Genomic DNA, 22232 nt, shown 5'->3' with positions numbered 1-22232 from the left:
TTCTCTGCTTGATGTATACTGCTGGTATTCTACATCCATCTATGAAGATGATGAGGAAATGTATTAGCTACTGCTTATTCGTCGTCTTTGTTCGGGATTTACATTTACATTTTCTTGTGCTTATTAAAGTGCTTGTTTATTTTATAAGGTCTGCCTGCATGTCCGTTTCTCCCATTTTTTCCCACGCCAACCATTTGGCTTTATTGAGTATTCCTGTAGGAGGGATTACTTAAAATTGCAGATAACAACTGTGTTGAGACATGCATGTTTAAGTCGTGAAGCAACTCTAACCGCTCAGGGTGCCTTATGGCAGCCATAATATAGGTGAATGACGTTGACATGTGTGTGCCCTTCCTTCCTAGCCTCACTTGCGGTTTTGGATGGGGACTGTCCACATGACAGTATATCACTGTTGATCCTCTCAGTAATTCAGTGTGGGGTACTTTTTCTCTCTCCTGCAGAATCTCATCGACAATATATTCCTACCCTCCAAGTTTCGTTAAGGCTCAGTCACACCTTGACGTTTTAGTCAGCAATGGCAATGTATCAAAATGTATGTAAAACGCTGGCTTACGTTGAACTTTTGATGTTTTTTTTAAAGATTCGGACGTATTCATAACGAGTTGGTTGTATGCATAACATATTAGTAACGGACACAGAACGTTTCGTTGTCTTATAGATAACTTGTACCAACGAATGCTTAGCCTGTTGTCGGCGTTCACAACCTATGCCCAACGATAGTCTAACTTATGCATAACGCGCTGCACGTATCGCTGACGATCATGTGGCGTAGCCTATTAAAAGGCTGCTGCACAACGATTCAAATCATAACCGCCGGAGAAATGGAAGTGTCAACATCGCAGTCACACCTTGGCGATCTTGCCAGCGTATGCCGACCTCTGAAAAATGCGTCTAAAACGCTGGCGCACTTCGAATACGGTATGGGTAAGTTTGGTATACGTGAATAGAACGCTAAAGTACGCTATCATACGTCGTAGTAAGTGGAGTACGTCTTGAAATTTTAAACGTGTTAAAAATTTTACGACGTACTTGCCGTATGCCTCACACGTTCCGCATGCGATGGGAATAAGTTGTATGCACGATATGCGAATGTTGGCACACGTCGACAAAAGTTACTTGTAAGCTACTCATAAGTCGAAACACGTCGAGCTAATGTCTAGCGTACCCGAAAGTTATTTCTAACTTATGAATAAAGTGGTTTGAACCAATTGCTTACGTATTTCCAACGCACATTGACGTATGTAGACGTATTTGATTGACGTCTCCCAGACGACGAAAGAACTAAATGAACGTGTTTCTAACTTACAACTACCATATAATGGCGTATTGGCAGCGTTTAGGGGAATTGGTATATAAAAATGGGCTTCACACAGCCGGAACCCGTCAGTGTTCCAGACTCCATGTTTTTTTTTTTTTTTGTTTGTTTGTTTTTTTCTTCGGCATGACGGTGATGTTGACACTTCGATTTCTTGTGCGGTTATGATTTAAATCGTTGAGCGGCAGCCTATTCATTATATTATTTTATAACCGCGCTAGAAATCGAAGTGTCAACATCACCTGTCATGCCGAAGAAAACAAACAAACAAAAAAAAAAAAACCATGGAGTCTGGAACACTGACACTAAACATTACCTCAACGTGTTTCGACTTATGAGTAACTTACAAGCAAGGAGTGTCGACGTGTCTCAACGATCGCGTAGCGTGTTAACAACATGTCACTCATAGGTTATAAATAAGTTTCAGGTACGCTAAACATTACCCTGACGTCTTTCAGCCTATGAGTAACTTAAAAGTAACGTGTGTTGACGTGTGTCAACGATCACACAACGTGCCTACAACACGTTACTCATAGGTTAGAAATAAGTTTCGGGTACGCTAAACATTACCTCGACGTGTTTCGACTTATGAATAACTTACAAGTAACGTGTGTCGATGTGTGTCAACGATCGCATAACGTACCTAAAACTTATGGCCAGCGTAGCGGAACTTGTGAGTCATACACTGGCATAAGTCGTCAAATTTCAAGCATGTCATAAGTCATGCCTTATGATGTTTGAGGACATGCAAATTTGAGGACAACCGCAAAGTACAACGATGAAAGCCAGCGTACTACGACGTATGGCAGTGTTTTTCAGCGTGCTCTCAATGTTTCCATAACTTACCCATAACGTATTGGACGTGCGCCAGCGTTTTAGACATTTTTCAAAAATCAGCATAAGCTGGCTAAAACGTCAAGGTGTGACTGGGCCTTTAGTGCAGCTCTGCCCCACCTTCGCACTCAAGTTGTGTGCTTGTAGAACATCTGTTGATTCTCATGTTTTTGTTTTTTGCATTCTCATCCTTTGCTATTTTTTTCTGCGTTTTAATTAAAAAAAAAAATCTGTTATCTATCTATCTATCCAATAGGCTAATGTTGTTTGTCTGTCCCACCTTGAAACGGAAACACTCCGAGGAAATAAATTTTTTTATTAAGTAGACGTTGCTTCAAATTAATCCAAACCTATGCGAAAATTTGTAATTGTTTGAGTGTCCACTCTGAGTCTGGGAGGTTGTTTATTTGAGCATGATCGTGTCCCAGTCCTACAAATGATTTCAAAAATGGTAGGTGCTGTTTCCTTGCTTGACACTCAGCATTTAAAAAGGATTGAGTACGCACAATCAACCATTGGTGAACAACGATTGTGCAGGCATGATGCACTAAATGGTCTCCTTTTGCATTGAAGTTCCTGAAAAAGGAACTTGTATCTCTTTTTCGACCTCTTTGTACTACGACGAAAAAGACGAGTATAACTGCAAAGATGACAACGACAACTACTACAAAGACGATGACTAGTACTACTACAAAGACAAGGACGAGTACGAGTACCACTACAAAGACAATGACGAGGACGAGTCCGAGTACCACTGCAAAAATGACGACGACGACGAGTCCCACTGCAAAGACGACGACGACGAGTACCACTGCAAAGATCAGGACGAGTACCACTGCAACGACGAGGACGATGAGTACTACTGCAAAGACAATGACGATGACTCGTACCACTGTAACGACGACGACAAGGAGCACCATTGCAAAGACGACGATGACGAGTACCACTGTCACGACGACGATGACGAGTACCACTGTCACGACGACGATGACGAGGCGCACCACTGCAAAGATGACGACGACGATGAGTACCACTGCAAAAAAGAAGATGAAGACGAGTACTACTATGAGGATGAGTACCACTGCAAAGATGAGGACGACGATGATGAGTACCACTGCAAAGACGACGACGACGATCAGTACCACTGCAAAGACGAGGACGACGACGATGAGTACCACTGCAAAGACGACGACGATGAGTACCACTGCAAAGACGACGACGATGAGTACCACTGCAAAGACGACGACGACGACGATGAGTACCACTGCAAAGACAAAGACGACGACGATGAGTACCACTGCAAAGACAATGACGATGACGAGGAGCACCACTGCAAAGATGACGACGATGAGTACCACTGCAAAGACAACGAAGATGATGACTAGTACCACTGTAACGACAACGACGACGAGGCGCACCACTGCAAAGATGACGACGACGATGAGGAGTACCACTGCAAAAAAGAAGATGAAGACGAGTACTACTATGAAGATGTACGACTTTTATAGGACATGTATCAGGAGTGCCAGAGAAGAGAGAGAAGTAGTGTTGGAAAGAGTGTTAGTTTTGAAGTTAAAGTTGGATTGCACCAAAGACAGGCACTGAGCCCCTTCCTATTCCTGATGTTGCAACTGAGCAAGTGAGACAGGAGGTGCCATGGTCAATGATGTTGGCAGATGACATTGAGCTGTGAGATGGGGATGATGAGAACATGACTGAGTCCCTGGAGAAAAGCGATGTAAGATTGGGGTATTAAGATCAGTAGACCAAAGACACAATACACGGTCTGGATTGTCAGCTTGAAGTGGGGAAGAAGATCGGGCTGAAAGTGTAAAGTTTACCGGTGAAGATCTGGAGAAAGTGAGTAGCTTCAAGCATTGGGGTCATTGGTGGCAGAAGGTGGAAGTATGGAAATGGAAATTTAGCAACGGATTAGTTCTAGTTGGAACAATTGGAGGAAGTGCAGTGCAGTGCAGTGTGATAGCAAAGTACCGCTGAAACTAAAAGGAAGAAAGAATAAGAAAGAGAAAGATGTATGTATGTATGTATGTAAGCGGTCAGACAAGTGATGGAGATGGGACTGCCAGGGGGAAGGAGATAAGGAAGGCCGAAAATAAGATGAAAGGATGCGGTGGCGAGAGATTTAACAGTTTTGGGATTGGAAGAAGAATGGGCTTTTGACAGGAGATGCAGAAGGGGTGATCAACCAGCATCGTGGCAACCACAAGTAATAATGGGAGAAGCCAGAAGCAAAAGAAGAAGAGTGGGGGCACACCAACTATGACCTCAGATCTTCGTTAGTAAAATAAACGTTAGTAAGAGATGTTTTTTTTTCTTTTGCAAAAATTGCTAAACTACCACACATTTAGCCAGTGTAAGTACAGTACAGGTCGGTAACATTTCCTGCCCAGTCAGTATTGGTCGGTAATTAGTTGGACCGTCGTCCAAACCAATCGATCCAATATGGATTCATTTGGTAGGTAATGATCACCATTCTCTACAGCTACTCTTGTAATTTTCACCAGGTTTGATGTTTTAATTGACAAGAAATGTTATAATTATTGTTTATTCTCAATCCCTTTGTTACGTAACATGCTGCCATCTTGATTTTTATCACATGCATTACAGCAGGAAATGCATGATGATGGATGTTGAAGAGCAGCATACTGATTTGAACCAATTTTTAAAATCCTTAAATGACAATTTTTTTTTTCCCCAACAAATTTATCAGCTTTGAACTACTCTCATATCTAACAAAAAAAGAAGAATAAAGTTTTCACATATTTTGTTCAAGCGAACACTTAAATTTACGACTATAACTTTTTTGTACTTGATTTGATGTTCCAGGTGAAGTGCTCGGAGCACTCTGTGAGTGCATGGGCCCCACAGTGTTTGAGGCTTGCCATGATAAGATCCTGCATCTGGTGCATTCAAACTTGGAGCGCTCATCAACTTGTGACATGGATGACCTGGAGCCAGAGGAGACGCAACAGTTGGTGGATAAGCTCGTGTGCTCTCGGCTGGATCGGGGACCAGAAGAGGTAAATGATCCAAACAGCAATGAGAGTTTCTGAAACCGGAATGGTGGGTTTGTTGAGCTCCATTTGTATACATTACAATCATTCATATCAGCTCTCATCAGGAAGTTTTAAGGGATAGTCGTTTTGAAAATGATGTATTTCATGCTGTGAGGGTTGTACCTAATGAAAGTATTGGTACAACCCAATAGTCATCCTGTCCGAGAGGCAGAATCAGATATTGTAATCGTTAAATGGATGTATTTCTGAACCTCATTTTATCTGATCAAAATACTCCTACAGTCAGGATAATTCACTTGTAATGATTACCTTCAATATATTGGTCCATATGCAGAAGAGATTTTCAGCAAAATGGACAGTGTTGGCAAGAATAGGGGTACAGTGTAGAAGGAGAGATTTGGGACTGCAGTAAGACGGGGGTTTTTCCACTCGGAATTGTCTCCCTGGAAAGGTAGTAGCAGTGGAAATTGTGTCTGTGTGTGTCTTTTTTCAAAACAATTCTGTACCCCTGAGCCAATCTCGACCAAATCCTGCATATATGCTGAAGGCACCCATGGTTATGTCATGGGCACAACATTCTCTCCCCCCCCCCCCAGATAAGCAGATAAGCTGCAGGTCCAGTGGTCCTATTTTTTTTTTTTGAATGTCATGAATATACTTTGGTACATCATTGGTGATGAAGGTGGTGGTCAAGTTTCATCGGAATTGTGTGTGTAATTTTGAGGAAGAAAGCAAATGCATAGTGTTACGGTTCTGTAAAACCGGCACTCCTCCGAGGCAATGGCACCCAACATATAGCAATCCTAAGACAGTTATCTCATTAGTATTCGCTTAGCAAGCCCATTCCATATGTTTAGTGGGTAAAGGGGATGAGATGTGTTGCATAGGGCTTTTTGTTAGATCTTCAGTCCTTTATTCTTTCATTTATTTAATCTCTTTACTTCCCTTTATTTCATACACAAACCGCCTGCAGGACTCCGTCATGGCTGGTATTAGGCCCCGCCCCCACATACTCTTCTTCATTGTGCTTACCTGGGCTGTAAGCATAATTGCTTGTATCCTGCCATCTACTGATGTGATGTTAGTTTTATGCTTCGCGTTGGAACACTCATTTGAAACCATTCTGTCAATTTGGTAGCATTTATGGCAGATTATGATGGGGAGGTTTCACATTTGTGTATTATCGGCTGCACGTCAGGGGCCGCACTTTAGGCTACCAGGAGCCACCAGTGGCTCGTGGGCCATGCAATGAAGAACAGAGCTTGACAACATCTATTCAATGCACCTGCATACTGCTGCCCTGGTGTGAGATTCTGTTGACGCATTTTGTGAATGGTTGTTTTTGTGCATATGCTAAATAAAGGTCCAAAGTCTGCCAAATTATCCAGCTTTGGTAATGTAGATAATTTGGAGAAATTGTATAAATTGAACACAAAGAGTTGGTTTTCTATCACAAGCATTCTTGGACGAGTCGTGTTTTATGAACCTCCGCCATCTTCGAAGATGGATGGAGGTTACTGTTTTCAACCCTTTCTGTTTGTTTGTTTGTTTGTTACTTACGAAATCTAAAGATTTCGTAAGTATATTGATGACTTCCGTTTCTGTTTGTTTGTTTGTTTGTTTGTAGGCACGATAACTCGAGAACGGAAGAAGCTACCAATGTCAAATTACACCACGTGATTCAGGAGGGTGATGGCTAGTGCTGATTAGATTTTGGTCAAAATCGGTTAAAGGACAAGGTCACAGTGAGGTCAAATATTCGATTGTTGATGGTTTGGTACAGATAACTCGAGAACGGAAGAAGCTACCAATGTCAGATTACACCACGTGATTCAGGTGGGTGGTGGCTAGCGCTGATTAGATTTTGGTCACAATCGGTCAAAGGTCAAGGTCACAGTGAGGTCAAACATCCAAAAAATGATAACTCGAGAACGGAAGAAGCTACCAATGTCAAATTACACCACGTGATTCAGGAGGGTGGTGGCGAGCACTGATTAGATTTTGGTCACAATCTGTCAAAGGTCAAGGTCACAGTGAGGTCAAATATTCGATTGTTGATGGTTTGGTACAGATAACTCGAGAACGGAAGAAGCTACCAATGTCAGATTACACCACGTGATTCAGGATGCTGGTGGCTAGCGCTGATTAGATTTTGGTCACAATCTGTCAAAGGTCAAGGTCACAGTGAGGTCAAACATCCAAAACATTCGATTTTTGATGGTTTGGTACAGAATCATCATAGAAACTTCTGGTTTGCGTCGCTACCTTCTCGAGAGACAGCTATTAGACAAGGTCAGAGGTCAAGTTGACTATTTCGTAAGTGCCAGTGTATGACTGTTTGTTACTTACGAAATCTAAAGATTTCGTAAGTATATTGATCAGTTCCATTTCTGTTTGTTTGTGTGTTTGTTTGTGTGTTTGTTTGTGTGTTTGTTTGTTTTTTGTAGGCACAATAACTCAAGAATAGAAGAAGCTACTAATGTCAAATTACACCACGTGATTCAGGAGGGTGATGGCTAGTGCTGATTAGATTTTGGTCAAAATCGGTCAAAGGTCAAGGTCACAGTGAGGTCAAAAATCCAAAAAAAGTTATAACTCGAGAACGGAAGAAGCGACCAATGTCAAATTACACCACGTGATTCAGGAGGGTGGTGGCTAGCGCTGATTAGATTTTGGTCAAAATCAGTCAAAGGTCAAGGTCACAGTGAGGTCAAACATCAAAAAAAAATTATAAATCTACGACGGAAGAAGCCACCAATGTCAAATTACACCACCTGATTCAGGAGGGTGATGGCAAGCGCTGATTAGATTTTGGTCAAAATCGGTCAAAAGGTCAAGGTCACAGTGAGGTCAAACATCCAAAACAATCCATTTTTGATGGTTTGGTACAGAATAATCGTAGAAACTTCTGGTTTGCGTCGCTCCCTTCCCACGAGACAGCTTTTATTAGACAAGGTCAGAGGTCAAGTTGACAATTTCGTAAGTACCAGTCTATAACTGCTTGTTTGTTTGTTTTTAGGCACGATAACTCAAGAACAGAAGAAGCTACCAATGTCAAATTACACCACATGAGTCAGGAGAGTGATGGCGAGTGCTGATTAGATTTTGGTCAAAATCCGTCAAAGGTCAAGATCACAGTGAGGTCAAACATCCAAAAAAAAGTTATAACTCGAGAACGGAAGAAGCTACCAATGTCAAATTACACCACGTGAGTCAGGAGAGTGATGGCTAGCGCTGATTAGATTTTGGTCAAAAGTCAAGGTCACAGTGAGGTTAAACATCAAAAATAACTTATAACTCGAGAACGGAAGAAGCTTCCAATGTCAAATTACACCACCTGATTCAGGAGGGTGATAGCTAGCGCTGATTAGATTTTGGTCAAAATCAGTCAAACGTCAAGGTCACAGTGAGCTCAAACATTCGATTTTTTGATGGTTTGGTACAGAATCATCGTAGAAACTTCTGGTTTGCGTCGCTACCTTCCCAAGAGACAGCTTTTACAAGACAAGGTCAGAGGTCAAGTTGACGATTTCGTAAGTACCAGTCTATGACTGTTTGTTTGTTTGTTTGTTTTTAGGCACGATAACTCGAGAACGGAAGAAGCTACCAATGTCAAATTACACCACGTGATTCAGGAGGGTGATGGCTCGTGCTGATTAGATTTTGGTCGAAATCGGTCAAAGGTCAAGGTCACAGTGAGGTCAAATATTCGAATTTTGATGGTTTGGTACAGATAACTCGAGAACAGAAGAAGCTGCCAATGTCAAATTACACCACGTGATTCAGGAGGGTGATGGCTAGTGCCAATTAGATTTTGGTCGAAATCGGTCAAAGGTCAAGGTCACAGTGAGGTCAAATATTCGAATTTTGATGGTTTGGTACAGATAACTCGAGAACGGAAGAAGCTACCAATGTCAAATTACACCACGTGATTCAGGAGGGTGATGGCTAGTGCTGATTAGATTTTGGTCAAAATCGGTCAAACGTCAAGGTCACAGTGAGGTCAAACATAATTCCATAAATTCATGGCGAGAAATGGAGATTTTTGCTTCGCTCGACGTTACGAGTTCGTTTTAACTTCGATTTTAATTTTGTTTTCGGTTTTTGCGATCGCTTAGGACGCTTAAAACTCGGTTGTCGAAATTCTGGTAAAATCGGATGTTTTGGAGACGTTTTAAGATTGTATAAAAAATATTTCACTCGACGCGTCACGGGTCGTCCCATGATGCAGTGCGCTCGAGGAGACGCGTCGTTGAGTTACGTTAAGGTATCATATAATTGCGTGGAGAAATGGAGATTTTTGCTTCGGTCGACGTTACGATTTTTGACGGTTTGATACAGAATCATCGTAGAAACTTCTGGTTTGCGTAGGTACCTTCTCGAGAGACAGTTTTTATTAGACAAGGTCAGAGGTCAAGTTGACAATTTCGTAAGTACCAGTCTCTGACTGCTTGTTACTTACGAAATCCAAAGATTTCGTAAGTATATTGATGCCTTCCGTTTCTGTTTGTTTGTTTGTTACTTACGAAATCTAAAGATTTCGTCAGTATATTGATGCCTTCCGTTTCTGTTTGTTTGTTTGTTTGTAGGCACGATAACTCGAGAACGGAAGAAGCTACCAATGTCAAATTTTACCACATGATTCAGGAGGGTGATGGAAAGTGCTGATTAGATTTTGGTCGAAATCGGTCAAAGGTCAAGGTCACAGTGAGGTCAAATATCCAATTTTTTTAAGGTTTGGAACAGAAAACTCGAGAACGGAAGAAGCTACCAATGTCAAATTACACCACGTGATTCAGGAGGCTGATGGCTAGTGCTGATTAGATTTTAGTCAAAATCGGTCAAAGGTCAAGGTCACAGTGTGGGCAAACATCCAAAAAATGATAACTCGAGAACGGAAGAAGCCACCAATGTCAAATTACCCCACCTGATTCAGGGGGGTGGTGGCTCGCACTGATTAGATTTTGGTCAAAATCGGTCATAGGTCAAGGTCACGGTGAGGTCAAACATCCAAAACATTCGATTTTTTGATGGTTTGGTGCAGAATCATCGTAGAAACTTCTGGTTTGTGTTGCTACCTTCTCAAGAGACAGCTTTTATTGGACCACGTCAGAGGTCAAGTTGACGATATCGTAAGTACCAGTCTATGACTGCTTGTTTGTTTGTTTGTAGGCACGATAACTCAAACGGAAGAAGCTACCAATGTTAAATTACACCACGTGATTCAGGAGGGTGATGGCTTGTGCTGATTAGATTTTGGTCAAAATCGGTCATAGGTCAAGGTCACAGTGAGGTCAAACATTCAAAACATTCGATTTTTGATGGTTTGGTACAGAATCATCGTAGAAACTTCTGGTTTGTGTCACTACCTTCTCGAGAGACAGCTTTTATTGGACCACGTCAGAGGTCACATTGATGATATTGTAAGTACCAGTCTATGACTGCTTGTTTGTTTGTTTGTTTGTTTGTAGGCACGATAACTCGAGAACGGAAGAAGCTACCAATGTCAAATTACACCACGTGATTCAGGAGGGTGATGGCTAGTGCTGATTAGATTTTGGTCAAAATCGGTCAAAGGTCAAGGTCACGGTGAGGTCAAATATTCGATTTTTGATGGTTTGGTTCAGATAACTCGAGAACGGAAGAAGCTACCAATGTCAAATTACACCACGTGATTCAGGAGGCTGATGGCTAATGCTGATTAGATTTTGGTCATAATCGGTCAAAGGTCAAGGTCACAGTGAGGTCAAATATCCAAAACATTCGATTTTTGATGGTTTGGTACAGAATCATCGTAGAAACTTCTGGTTTGTGTCGCTACCTTCTCAAGAGACAGCTTTTATTGGACCACGTCAGAGGTCAAGTTGACGATATCGTAAGTACCAGTCTATGACTGCTTGTTTGTTTGTTTGTAGGCACGATAACTCGAGAACGGAAGAAGCTACCAATGTCAAATTACACCACGTGATTCAGGAGGGTGATGGCTAGTGCTGATTAGATTTTGGTCAAAATCGGTCAAACGTCAAGGTCACAGTGAGGTCAAACATCCAAAACATTTGATTTTTTGATGGTTTGGTACAGAATCATCGTAGAAACTTCTGGTTTGTGTCACTACCTTCTCGAGAGACAGCTTTTATTGGACCACGTCAGAGGTCACATTGACGATATTGTAAGTACCAGTCTATGACTGCTTGTTTGTTTGTTTGTTTGTTTGTAGGCACGATAACTCGAGAACGGAAGAAGCTTCCAATGTCAAATTACACCAAGTGATTCAGGAGGGTGATGGCTAGTGCTGATTAGATTTTGGTCAAAATCGGTCAAAGGTCAAGGTCACAGTGAGGTCAAACATCCAAAGATTCATAACTCGAGAACGGAAGAAGCTTCCAATGTCAAATTACATCAAGTGATTCAGGAAGGTGGTGGCTTGCGCTGATTAGATTTTGGTCAAAATCGGTCAAAGGTCAAGGTCACAGTGAGGTCAAACATCCAAAACATTCGATTTTTGATGGTTTGGTACAGAATCATTGTAGAAACTTCTGGTTTGTGTCGCTACCTTCTCAAGAGACAGCTTTTATTAGACAAGGTCAGAGGTCAAGTTGACGATTTCGTAAGTACCAGTCTATGACTGCTTGTTTGTTTGTTTGTTTGTAGGCAGGATAACTTGAGAACGGAAGAATCTACCAATGTCAAATTACACCACGTGATTCAGGAGGGTGATGGCTAGAGCTGATTACATTTTGGTCAAAATCGGTCAAAGGTCAAGGTCACAGCAAGATCAAATATTCGATTTTTGATGGTTTGGTACAGATAACCCGAGAACGGAAGAAGCTACCAATGTCAAATTACACCACATGATTCAGGAGGGTGGTGTCGAGTGCTGATTAGATTTTGGTCAAAATCGGTCAAAGGTCAAGGTCACAGTGAGGTCAAACATCCAAAACATTCGATTTTTGATGGTTTGGTGCAGAATCATCTTCGAAACTTCTGGTTTGCGTCGCTACGTTCTCTCGAGACAGCTTTTATGAGACAAGGTCAGTGGTCAAGTTGACGATTTCATAAGTACCAGTCTATGACTGCTTCTTTGTTACTGACGAAATCTAAAGATTTCGTAAGTATATTGATGCCTTCCGTTTCTGTTTGTTTGTTTGTTTGTTGGCACGATAACTCGAGAACGGAAGAAGCTACAAATGTCAAACTACACCACGTGATTCAGGAGGGTGATGGCTAGTGCTGATGAGATTTTGGTCAAAATCGGTCAAAGGTCAAGGTCACAGTGAGGTCAAACATCATTCCGTAAATTCATGTGGAGAAATGGAGTATTTTTGCTTCGCTCGACGTTATGAGTTCGTTTTAACTTCGATTTTAATTTTGTCTTCGGTTTTTGCGATCGCTAAGGACGCTTAAAACTCGGTTGTCGAAATTCTGCTAAAAATCGGATGTTTTGGAGACGTTTAAAGATTGTATAAAAAATATTTCACTCGACGCGTCACGGGTCGTCACGTGATGCAGTGCGCTCGAGCAGACGCGTCGTTGAGTTACGTTAAGGTATAATATAATTGCGTGGAGAAATGGAGATTTTTGCTTCGGTCGACGTTACGGTTTTTGATGGTTTGATACAGAATCATCGTAGAAACTTCTGGTTTGCGTCGCTACCTTCTCTCGAGACAGCTTTTATTAAACAAGTTCAGAGGTCAAGTTGATGATTTCGTAAGTACCAGTCTCTGACTGCTTGTTTGTTTGTTTGTTTGTTTGCAGGCCTGATAACTCGAGAACGGAAGAAGCTACCAATGTCAAATTACACCACGTGATTCAGGATGGTGATGGCTAGTGCTGATTAGATTTTGCTCAAAATCGGTCAAAGGTCAAGGTCACAGTGAGGTCAAACATAATTCCGTAAATTCATGTGGAGAAATGGAGTATTTTTTGCTTCGTTCGACGTCACGAGTTCGTTTTAACTTCGATTTTAATTTTGTCTTCGGTTTTTGCGATCGCTTAGGACCTTAAAACTCGGTTGTCGAAATTCTGGTAAAAATCGGATGTTTTGGAGACGTTTTAAGATTGTATAAAAAATATTTCACTTGACGCGTCCCATGATGCAGTGCGCTCGAGCAGACGCGTCGTTGACTTGCGTTAAGGTTTAATTGCGTGGAGAAATGGAGATTTTTGCTTCGGTCGACGTTATGATTTTTGATGGTTTGATACAGAATCATCGTAGAAACTTCTGGTTTGCGTTGCTACCTTCTCGAGAGACAGCTTTCATTAGACAAGGTCAGAGGTCAAGTTGACGATTTCGTAAGTACCAGTCTATGACTGCTTGTTTGTTACTTACGAAATCTAAAGATTTCGTCAGTATATTGATGCCTTCCGTTTCTGTTTGTTTGTTTGTTTGTTTGTAGGCACGGTAACTCGAGAACGGAAGAAGCTGCCAATGTCAAATTACACCACGTGATTCAGGAGGGTGATGGCTAGTGCTGATTAGATTTTGGTCAAAATCGGTCAAAGGTCAAGGTCAGAGTGAGGTCAAATTTTCGCTTTCTGATGGTTTGGTACAGATAACTCGAACGGAAGAAGCCACCAATGTCAAATTACACCATGTGATTCAGGAGGGTGATGGCTAGCGCTGATTAGATTTTGGTCAAAAGTGGTCAAAGGTCAAGGTCACAGTGAGGTCAAACATCCAAAACATTCGATTTTTGATGGTTTGGTACAGATTCATCATAGAAACTTCTGGTTTGTGTCGCAACCTTCTCTCGAGACAGCTTTTATTAGACAAGGTCAGAGGTCAAGTTGACGATTTCGAAAGTACCAGTCTATGGCTGCTTGTTTGTTTGTTTGTTTGTTTGTTTGTAGGCACGATAACTCGAGAACGGAAGAAGCTACCAATGTCAAATTACACCACGTGATTCAGGAGGGTGGTGGCTAGTGCTGATTAGATTTTGGTCAAAAGCGGTCAAAGGTCAAGGTCACAGTGAGGTCAAACATCCAAAACATTCGATTTTTTGATGGTTTGGTACAGAATCATCGTAGAAACTTCTGGTTTGCATCGCTACCTTCTCGAGAGACAGCTTTTATAAGACAAGGTCAGAGGTCAAGTTGACGATTTCGTAAGTACCAGTCTATGACTGCTTGTTTGTTTGTTTGTTTGTTTGTAGGCACGATAATTCGAGAACGGAAGAAGCAACCAATGTCAAATTACACCACGTGATTCAGGAGGGTGATGGCTAGTGCTGATTAGATTTTGGTCAAAATCGGTCAAACGTCAAGGTCACAGTGAGGTCAAATATTCGATTTTTGATGGTTTGGTACAGATAACTCGAGAACGGAAGAAGCTACCAATGTCAAATTACACCACGTGATTCAGGAGGGTGATGGCTAGCGCTGAATAGATTTTCGTCAAAATCTGTCAAAGGTCAAGGTCACAGTGAGGTCAAATATCCAAAAAATGATAATCGAGAACGGAAGAAGCGACCAATGTCAAGTTACACGACGTTATTCAGCAGGGTGATGGCTAGCGCTGATTAGATTTTGGTCAAAATCGGTCAAAGGTCAAGGTCACAGTGAGGTCCAACATCCAAAACATTCGATTTTTGATGGTTTGGTGCAGAATCATCGTAGAAACTTCTGGTTTGCGTCGCTACCTTCTCTCGAGACAGCTTTTATTAGACAAGGTCAGAGGTCAAGTTGACAATTTCGTAAGTACCAGTCTGTGACTGCTTGTTTGTTTGTTTGTTTGTTTGCATCATAACTCGAGAACGGAAGAAGCTACCAATGTCAAATTACACCACGTGATTCAGGAGGGTGATGGCAAGTGCTGATTAGATTTAGGTCGAAATCGGTCAAAGGTCAAGGTCACAGTGAGGTCACATATTCGATTTTTGATGGTTTGGTACAGATAACTCGAGACTGAAGAAGCTACCAATGTCAAATTACACCACGTGATTCAGGAGGGTGATGACTCGTGCTGATTCGATTTTGGTCAAAATCGGTCAAAGGTCAAGGTCACAGTGAGGTCAAACATCCAAAACATTCGATTTTTGATGGTTTGGTACAGAATCTTCGTAGAAACTTCTGGTTTGCGTCGCTTCCTTCTCGAGAGACAGCTTTTGTTAGACAAGGTCAGAGGTCAAGTTGACGATTTCGTAAGTACCAGTCTATGTCTGCTTGTTACTTACGAAATCTAAAGATTTCGTAAGTATATTGATGACTTCCGTTTCTGTTTGTTTGTTTGTTTGTAGGCACGATAACTCGAGAACGGAAGAAGCTACCCATGTCAAATTACACCACGTGATTCAGGAGGTTGATGACTCGTGCTGATTCGATTTTGGTCAAAATCGGTCAACGGTCAAGGTCACAGTGAGGTCAAACATTCGATTTTTGATGGTTTGGAACAGAATCCTTCTAGAAACTTCTGGTTTGCGTCGCTACCTTCTCTAGAGACAGCTTTTATTAGACAAGGTCAGAGGTCAAGTTGACGATTTCCTAAGTACCAGTCTATGACTGCTTGATTGTTTGTTTGTTTGTTTGTGAACAGTATTACGGAAAAACTCCTCCACGGATTTCGACGAAACCTGGTGGGTGGGTTAGGTATGGTCCAAGGATCATGCCATTAAAATTTGGACTTTGTCCCCCCCCCCCCAAAAAAGAAATTGTTTGAGAAAAAGAATTTTTTTTTGCATTTCTACATGTTTTGAGTGATTTCCAACTCCCCCCCCCAAAAAAAATTGTTACCCCCCCAAAAAAGTTTAGAGAATTTTTTTTGTATTTCTACATGTTTTAAGTGATTTCCAACCCCCCCCAAATTGTTACCCCTGCCCCCCCAAAAGAATTTTTTTTGCATGTCTACATGTTTTAAGTGATTTCCAACCCCCCCAAAAAATTGTTACCCCCCAATAAAAAATTGTTAGAGAAAATTTTTTTTGCATTTCTACATATTTTAAGTGATTTCCAACCCCCCCCAAAAAAAAATTGAGAAAATTTTTTTCATTTTTACATGTTTTAAGTGATTTTCAACCCCCCCCCAAAAAAAAGGGAAAAAATTTTTTTTGCACTTCTACATGTTTTAAGTGATCTCCAACCCCCCCAAAAAAAGTGTTTGAGAAAAAAAAAATTTGCAACTTTTTTCAACAACATTTCGATTTTTTTTTTTTTGCATTTTTACATGTTTTAAGTGATTTCCAACCCCCCCCCCCCAAAAAAAAAAAAAGTTGGAGAAAAGAACTATAACTCTCAGCACTGTTGACATCATATTTAATGAATAAGATATAAGGTTCACTTGAGTGACCCAACAGTATTGGCGGCAGAGGTTTTGCACTCTCCCGAGTGCTCCCCCTCTAGTTGGTACTGTATTTGCTTGAATGCTGTGTGAATGTGTGCCCACACACTCCAGCCACATGTGCTCAAACATGCTTACGACCCATAACCCCCTCCTCATTTATCCACATAATAATTAAAGTCAGGTTGAAAGTGCACCTCCATTCATTTGTCCTCTGTTTGTGAAACCCTTTCCCTACTTGTCCAGTCCTGTTCCTCCCCTCAGTCATTCAGTGCCATCTTCATCAAGGTAGTGCCACCTTGTGTCAAATACTTTCTTTACTTTCAGATTTTCTCTTCTTCCAAGTCTTTTTTTTCTAATATATTTGATCTCTCACCTCTCCTTTCACCACACCCCCCCCCCCCCCAGTATCTGATTAATGATTTATTTCATGACAGGAATAGGGACCCTATCACACCTATTTTGAAGTGTATGCTGCTGCTTTTGATACCTCTTTTATATTGTCGTAAAAGGTTCCTATTTTTATGATAAACATTTCATCAAGTATGACTTCATATAAGTGACTTTGTGACCAAATAAATAAATAAAACAAACATGATGCCAGTTTAATTATTTCAGCACAGTGCATTGAACGACTTGGAAACAAAGGAAATAAAAATTAATGTTTGTACAATTAAGGAAAATGATGCATTTTGATCGCATGCTAGCATTATACATTGTATGGCACAAGCAATTGAGTATCAAGATGCACAAATCCTGGAACAATAGATTTATTCCTTTGGTTGGTTTGTTGCTCGTTTGCTTTGTCCTTTTAATGATGTTTATTCGATAGCATTCGGAAGAACTTGTGTTTTGAAAGAACTTGTGTCTTATGTTTTGCCTGCAGGTTCAACAGTATGCACATGCGGCTGAGATATTCCATGATACAGCTGGCTGGAAGTTTTTGGAAACCAGCATGAAGTATGCTTGGGCCTCTGGGAAAGGGACCAGGGAACCATGGGTTATGGATACTAGATGCACTCACTTCCTATAAGAATGGTGGTTGGAGGGGGTGGGGATCGTGCTATTATCTTAATGATTTATGATTAGTAATACTATAGCAGAGTACCTGCCCCACAGGTGATCTTGTTCCAAGCGTGCAACATGTTCTTCTGACACATCCCTTTATTGAGATGGTGTTTAGGCAACACCCCACTGTCTCAATCGCTCCCAAAAAAAAATAAATAACCTGGGTTACATATATGAAATAGGTATCCTTTTTTTTGTTTTGATATCGAGATACTAGTCGGGTCGTATCGGTATATCGGTATTATTAAATAAATAAATAAAAATTAAATGTTTTTATTTTTATTTTTATTTTTTTAATGTAGGTTCCAAAAATAGACAATGGTCCAATGGTCCATTACATATTCACATATGACGTACACATCATTGACGCATGGTAATTTTTCTTTGAATGTGGAATGAACAAGGGGGGTTGAAGGGGATGGTGTGAAGTGGGGGTTGGGAAGTGGAAGGATGATGGAGGGGTTTGAGATTGAGGAAATCAAAGCACCATCTCCGTCAGGTCAATTTGGTAAAATCTCTGCCACCATTTCTGTTCCTGGACATGCAAGCTGGATAGTGTCACCACCTGTAACTCTGTTGCCTACACTGCACTGCCAGCCATCCTGGCCTGCCTGCCCTAATGACTATTCTTGTTGCCAAAAACTGCAGGAACTGTGCCAGACAGCCTTGCTGGTTTTTGTACACAAAAGAAGGGTGGGATGATGATTGCTTTTATGTCATAATACATGTGTGCGATTCCTTGTGTAAATGATTCTAAGTTGATCTCTGTTTAGGTTAATTATGTGTGGTAGATTATTCTGGTGTGTGGTGGAGTGAGAAATATTGTGGAGTCAGAGATTATTCCTCTAAAGAGAAAGGAGCAGTTCAATGTAGATTGAAAAAGAGCAGAGTCAGGGCCCCTCTGGTCTTGTATCCATTTTCAAAGAAACTGAGGTTATTTTAAATTTGTACTTTGAAGTTTTTGGGTGGGAAAGCCTCACATGAAAATGTGTTGGGTCAACCAGTAGTTGATATGCCACAGGTTGTTCATCATCATGATCATCATCGTTTATGTTTTTTTTTTAATTTTGTTTTCCCATGTTTTCCTCAGACAGCATCTTGCTCTTCTTCCATTCACATTCATATTTATACACCTCTTCACACAACTACCCACCCACATCCTTTCCACATGTCCGAACCATCTCAACCTACCCCGACACAATACCTCACGAATGCTTCCTACCTATCTCTTAATTCCACATTTGATTTCCTATCCTTCAGTGTCACATCACACATCCACCTCACCATTCTTATTTCATTTTGTTCACATCTCTGTTCATCCTCTTTTTTGATCACCCATATTTTTCTGCTTTACAACACCATGCTTCTAACGCAAGCTGCATAAAGTTTTCCCTTTAATTGGAGAGAGGTCCCTCTTATGTCAGTAGGGGTAGCAACTCCCTAAACTTCCTCCAGCCACTTCTAATTCTCGCAATCGCTGCTGCTTCCACACCAGCAGCTGCACCACTCATATCACCAAGATAACATAATTTATCTTCATGTTCCAGGGATATATCCCCATAAACTCACCTTTCCGCTCAAACTGGAGTCACTTGTTTACCTGTGCAAACAGCACATTTGAAGTCAGGTGCCACCTGCAGTCCACCCCTGATGCCACTACACCTCTTGTGCACCCAGCAGTTGCAGGATTTACACAATGTTGAATTGCTATCTACACCTTTTCTACAGACAGCACAGGGCCACCTCCCTCATTTTTCCACACTTCCATCTCCCACACCACTAATCAGTGCTTTTGTTTTCCCTGTATTCACTTTCAGTGCTCTGGCTTCCATACCCTCCTTCCATACTGTATATTTACCCATTACCTCTTCCACTCTGTCAGCTATCAGCACCAGGTCATCAGCATACAGGAGCTCCCAAGGTGAGCCTCCTCTAAATTCCTGTGATATGGCCTCAAGAACCATGATGAACATGATTGGACTCAAGACTGAACCCTGAGAAACACCCACTTTCACTTCAAAATCCTCACTCTGCACCCCATTTACCCTCACAGAGGTTTTTGGGCCATCATCTATCACCATGACTACCCTAGCTAACCAATCCTCCACACGTAAAAGTTAACTTGAAGGAAGTGCACCAATAATGTACAGGCTTACCAATATCCACAAGGGGGATATTTCATTATGTATAATTGTCATGCATCAATGCACCCACCTACAGGCTGTCAAAATCATTTGCCAGGTTGTTTAAATTGGTTGTACGTAAGACAGAACAATCCATTCTGAATATCACAAAGTGTGAGGAACATGTGATAATGATTAGAATGGGGCTTGAAGAAATCATGGTCTCATTCGAAGTCATATCTCTCTTCATGAGAGTGCCCCTGGGTTTGGCTGTAGAGGGGGTGGAATATGTCTGGCAGAATATGAGGAATGGATATTAGGTTGTGGAGATTCAAATTTATGGGTGCATATAATGTCTGTAACCTATTGAGGTTTTAAAAAAATTTTTTCCTGGAGTTCCCCGAGGCGCAGAATATTTCATTTTCAGAAGTGAATATTATAGTCAAGCATTTGGCGTTGCCTTGGGATCACTGGTGTTGGCTGTGCTGGCCAGTATGGTCAGGGTGGAGATGGAGGGACATTCCATCCTACTTTGATTTGTTACCATGATGTTCTTGCATGTGAATGAGAGTTTGTGATTTTGTCAGAACAACAACCTTAACACAATTCAAGACCCAATGAATTCCATATTTGACTAAAATTTACTCACAAGGAGGAGCTGTTTGGTTTGTTGCTTTTTTTTGTGACATTATGGTGACAAGCAGCCCCAACAGAACACGATGTATCTCACTTTACAGAAAAACAACATACACACCAGTATTTGACTTTGCCTCCAATCAGCCAATGGAACGTGAGCACGCTGTGGCGTTAACTCCTAAAAAAGGGTGCATCCTATCCCTCTACAGCCAGGGGCATCATTCCATGTCTCTCTTCACATCATGCCCTACAAGCTGAAGAGGCACATATAAGGCAGACCCTGGAGGCCAATGGTTAACCAAAGGCCTTCCTTCCCAGCACAAGGACCAGGGTGTGCTCACATCTCAGGAAGGGATTTTTGAAACAAAATCATTGATAGATACAAAGTTGTCTATCTGCTACCTTATGTTCCAGGGTATAAGTGTAGTGGGGTTGAGGTGTGAAATGGGACAAACCTTGGTCCATCGAATCGAGGAACAATTAGAAAACCATGGATGGTCAAATCGAGGAACATTGGGAGGGGGTGGGGGGGGACCTTTCAGAACCGATGAATCGGAACACCAAAAGGTGTGAACTGTATGTAATTGCTCAGAAAGATTGGCTATTACTTAATATGTCATAATGGCCAGCCATGTGCCTGCATGGAATGAGGTGATGATTCTGGCCAGAACCCTGAACTGTCCAAGAAGGTGTTTGCTGGAGTCACAGAGGGCTAAAGAAGCAGCAGTTTCACTCACGAGTGAGACGGTGGACCTCCTATCTGCCTTCAAGGTATTATTCTGCAGATGCCTACAAGAAAAAGAACAGTATCCAGGGTAAATGAGCTGTACAGAAAAATGACTGCACCTGTGATGATGAACAGCTAAGTCAGAAATTACTCATTGATCCTGGTTAGTTAGAGTTTAAAGTGAAAATATGAATGATTACGTGTAGGAACCATCAATATTGTACGATGACAGAAAGGAGTAGAGAAGTCATTGAAATTCTGCATAGAAGAAGAATTTGATATTTGTCGTATTCAAGAACTGAGATGAAAAAGGGCAAATCTGCAATGCTTATTTGCTTTAATAAAGAAAAAATACAATTTTTTAGCCACGTCTCGTGTTGCGAATGCTGGCTCTAAGAGAGCTCTGCGTTGTTCTTCTTCTTCTTCTTGTTCTTCTTCTTCTGATGAAGACAAAACCTTTATTGACTGGTGGAATGACGCTGCTCTTGGACACATTTGTCCTTGTTTTTTCTGGTGTGGTGATAAAAAGGACATTAGTGTTCTTGTCCCAGAAAGATTTATCTGAAAAGTGATTCAGTAGCAGAATAATGATGCTGAAAATTATTGTGGGAGAAGAAATTTTGAATATTGTAAGTGTGTATGAACCCCAAGTAAGTTTAGGTAAAGAAGAATGTAAATTATTTTGGGATGAAGTAGAAGATTTGGTTCAACTAATAAGTTGCAAAGAAGCAGTGCTTATCGCTGGAGGTTTCAACGGATATGCATCGAGAAACCAAATGCATATAACGATGTCCATGGTGGATTCGGATATGGTGAAAAGAATGGGGCGGGAGAAGTGATAATAGAAATGGTGGAAGCGATGGATATTTGTGTCCTCGATACAGAGTTCAACAAAATAAAACAACTCGTGACATTTACAAACAGGATTGTAAAGAGCCAGATTGATTATCAATTAGTGTGAAGGAGTTTTAAAAGCAGGTAAGCAATCGGAAAGTAATAGCTGGTGAAGAATGTTTGACATGACATCATTTGCTAGTTGGAAATTTTTTTAATTGCAAATGGAAAGGCCTGATTTCCGATCATCATTTTGGTTTCAGACCCGGTCACTCTACCCTGGATATGCTGCTTCTGCTCTCCCAATAATGGAGGGAGGTCCTCAATTCCGGACATGAAATCAGAGCCGTATCCCTAGACATAT

General features: G+C 41.3%; 1 protein-coding gene across 2 annotated transcripts in view; it reads left to right on the top strand.

Moving 5' to 3' along the window:
• The window catches only part of LOC147023050 (uncharacterized), a 102765-nt gene that overhangs the window by 5759 nt on the left and 74774 nt on the right, over nucleotides 1-22232 (top strand). For both annotated transcript variants that reach the window (XM_085888054.1, XM_085888053.1), the window contains exons 3-4: nucleotides 5018-5211; nucleotides 17367-17440. In XM_085888054.1, coding sequence (XP_085744180.1) covers nucleotides 5018-5211; nucleotides 17367-17440 — 268 coding nt within the window. The remainder of the gene's footprint in view (nucleotides 1-5017; nucleotides 5212-17366; nucleotides 17441-22232) is intronic.

This window comes from Eptatretus burgeri, chromosome 7, assembly GCF_056783735.1.
Source record: "Eptatretus burgeri isolate ZD-2024b chromosome 7, Ebu_testis_v1, whole genome shotgun sequence".
NCBI lineage: Eukaryota > Metazoa > Chordata > Myxini > Myxiniformes > Myxinidae > Eptatretus > Eptatretus burgeri.
This window is presented reverse-complemented; position numbering and strand designations above follow the sequence as displayed.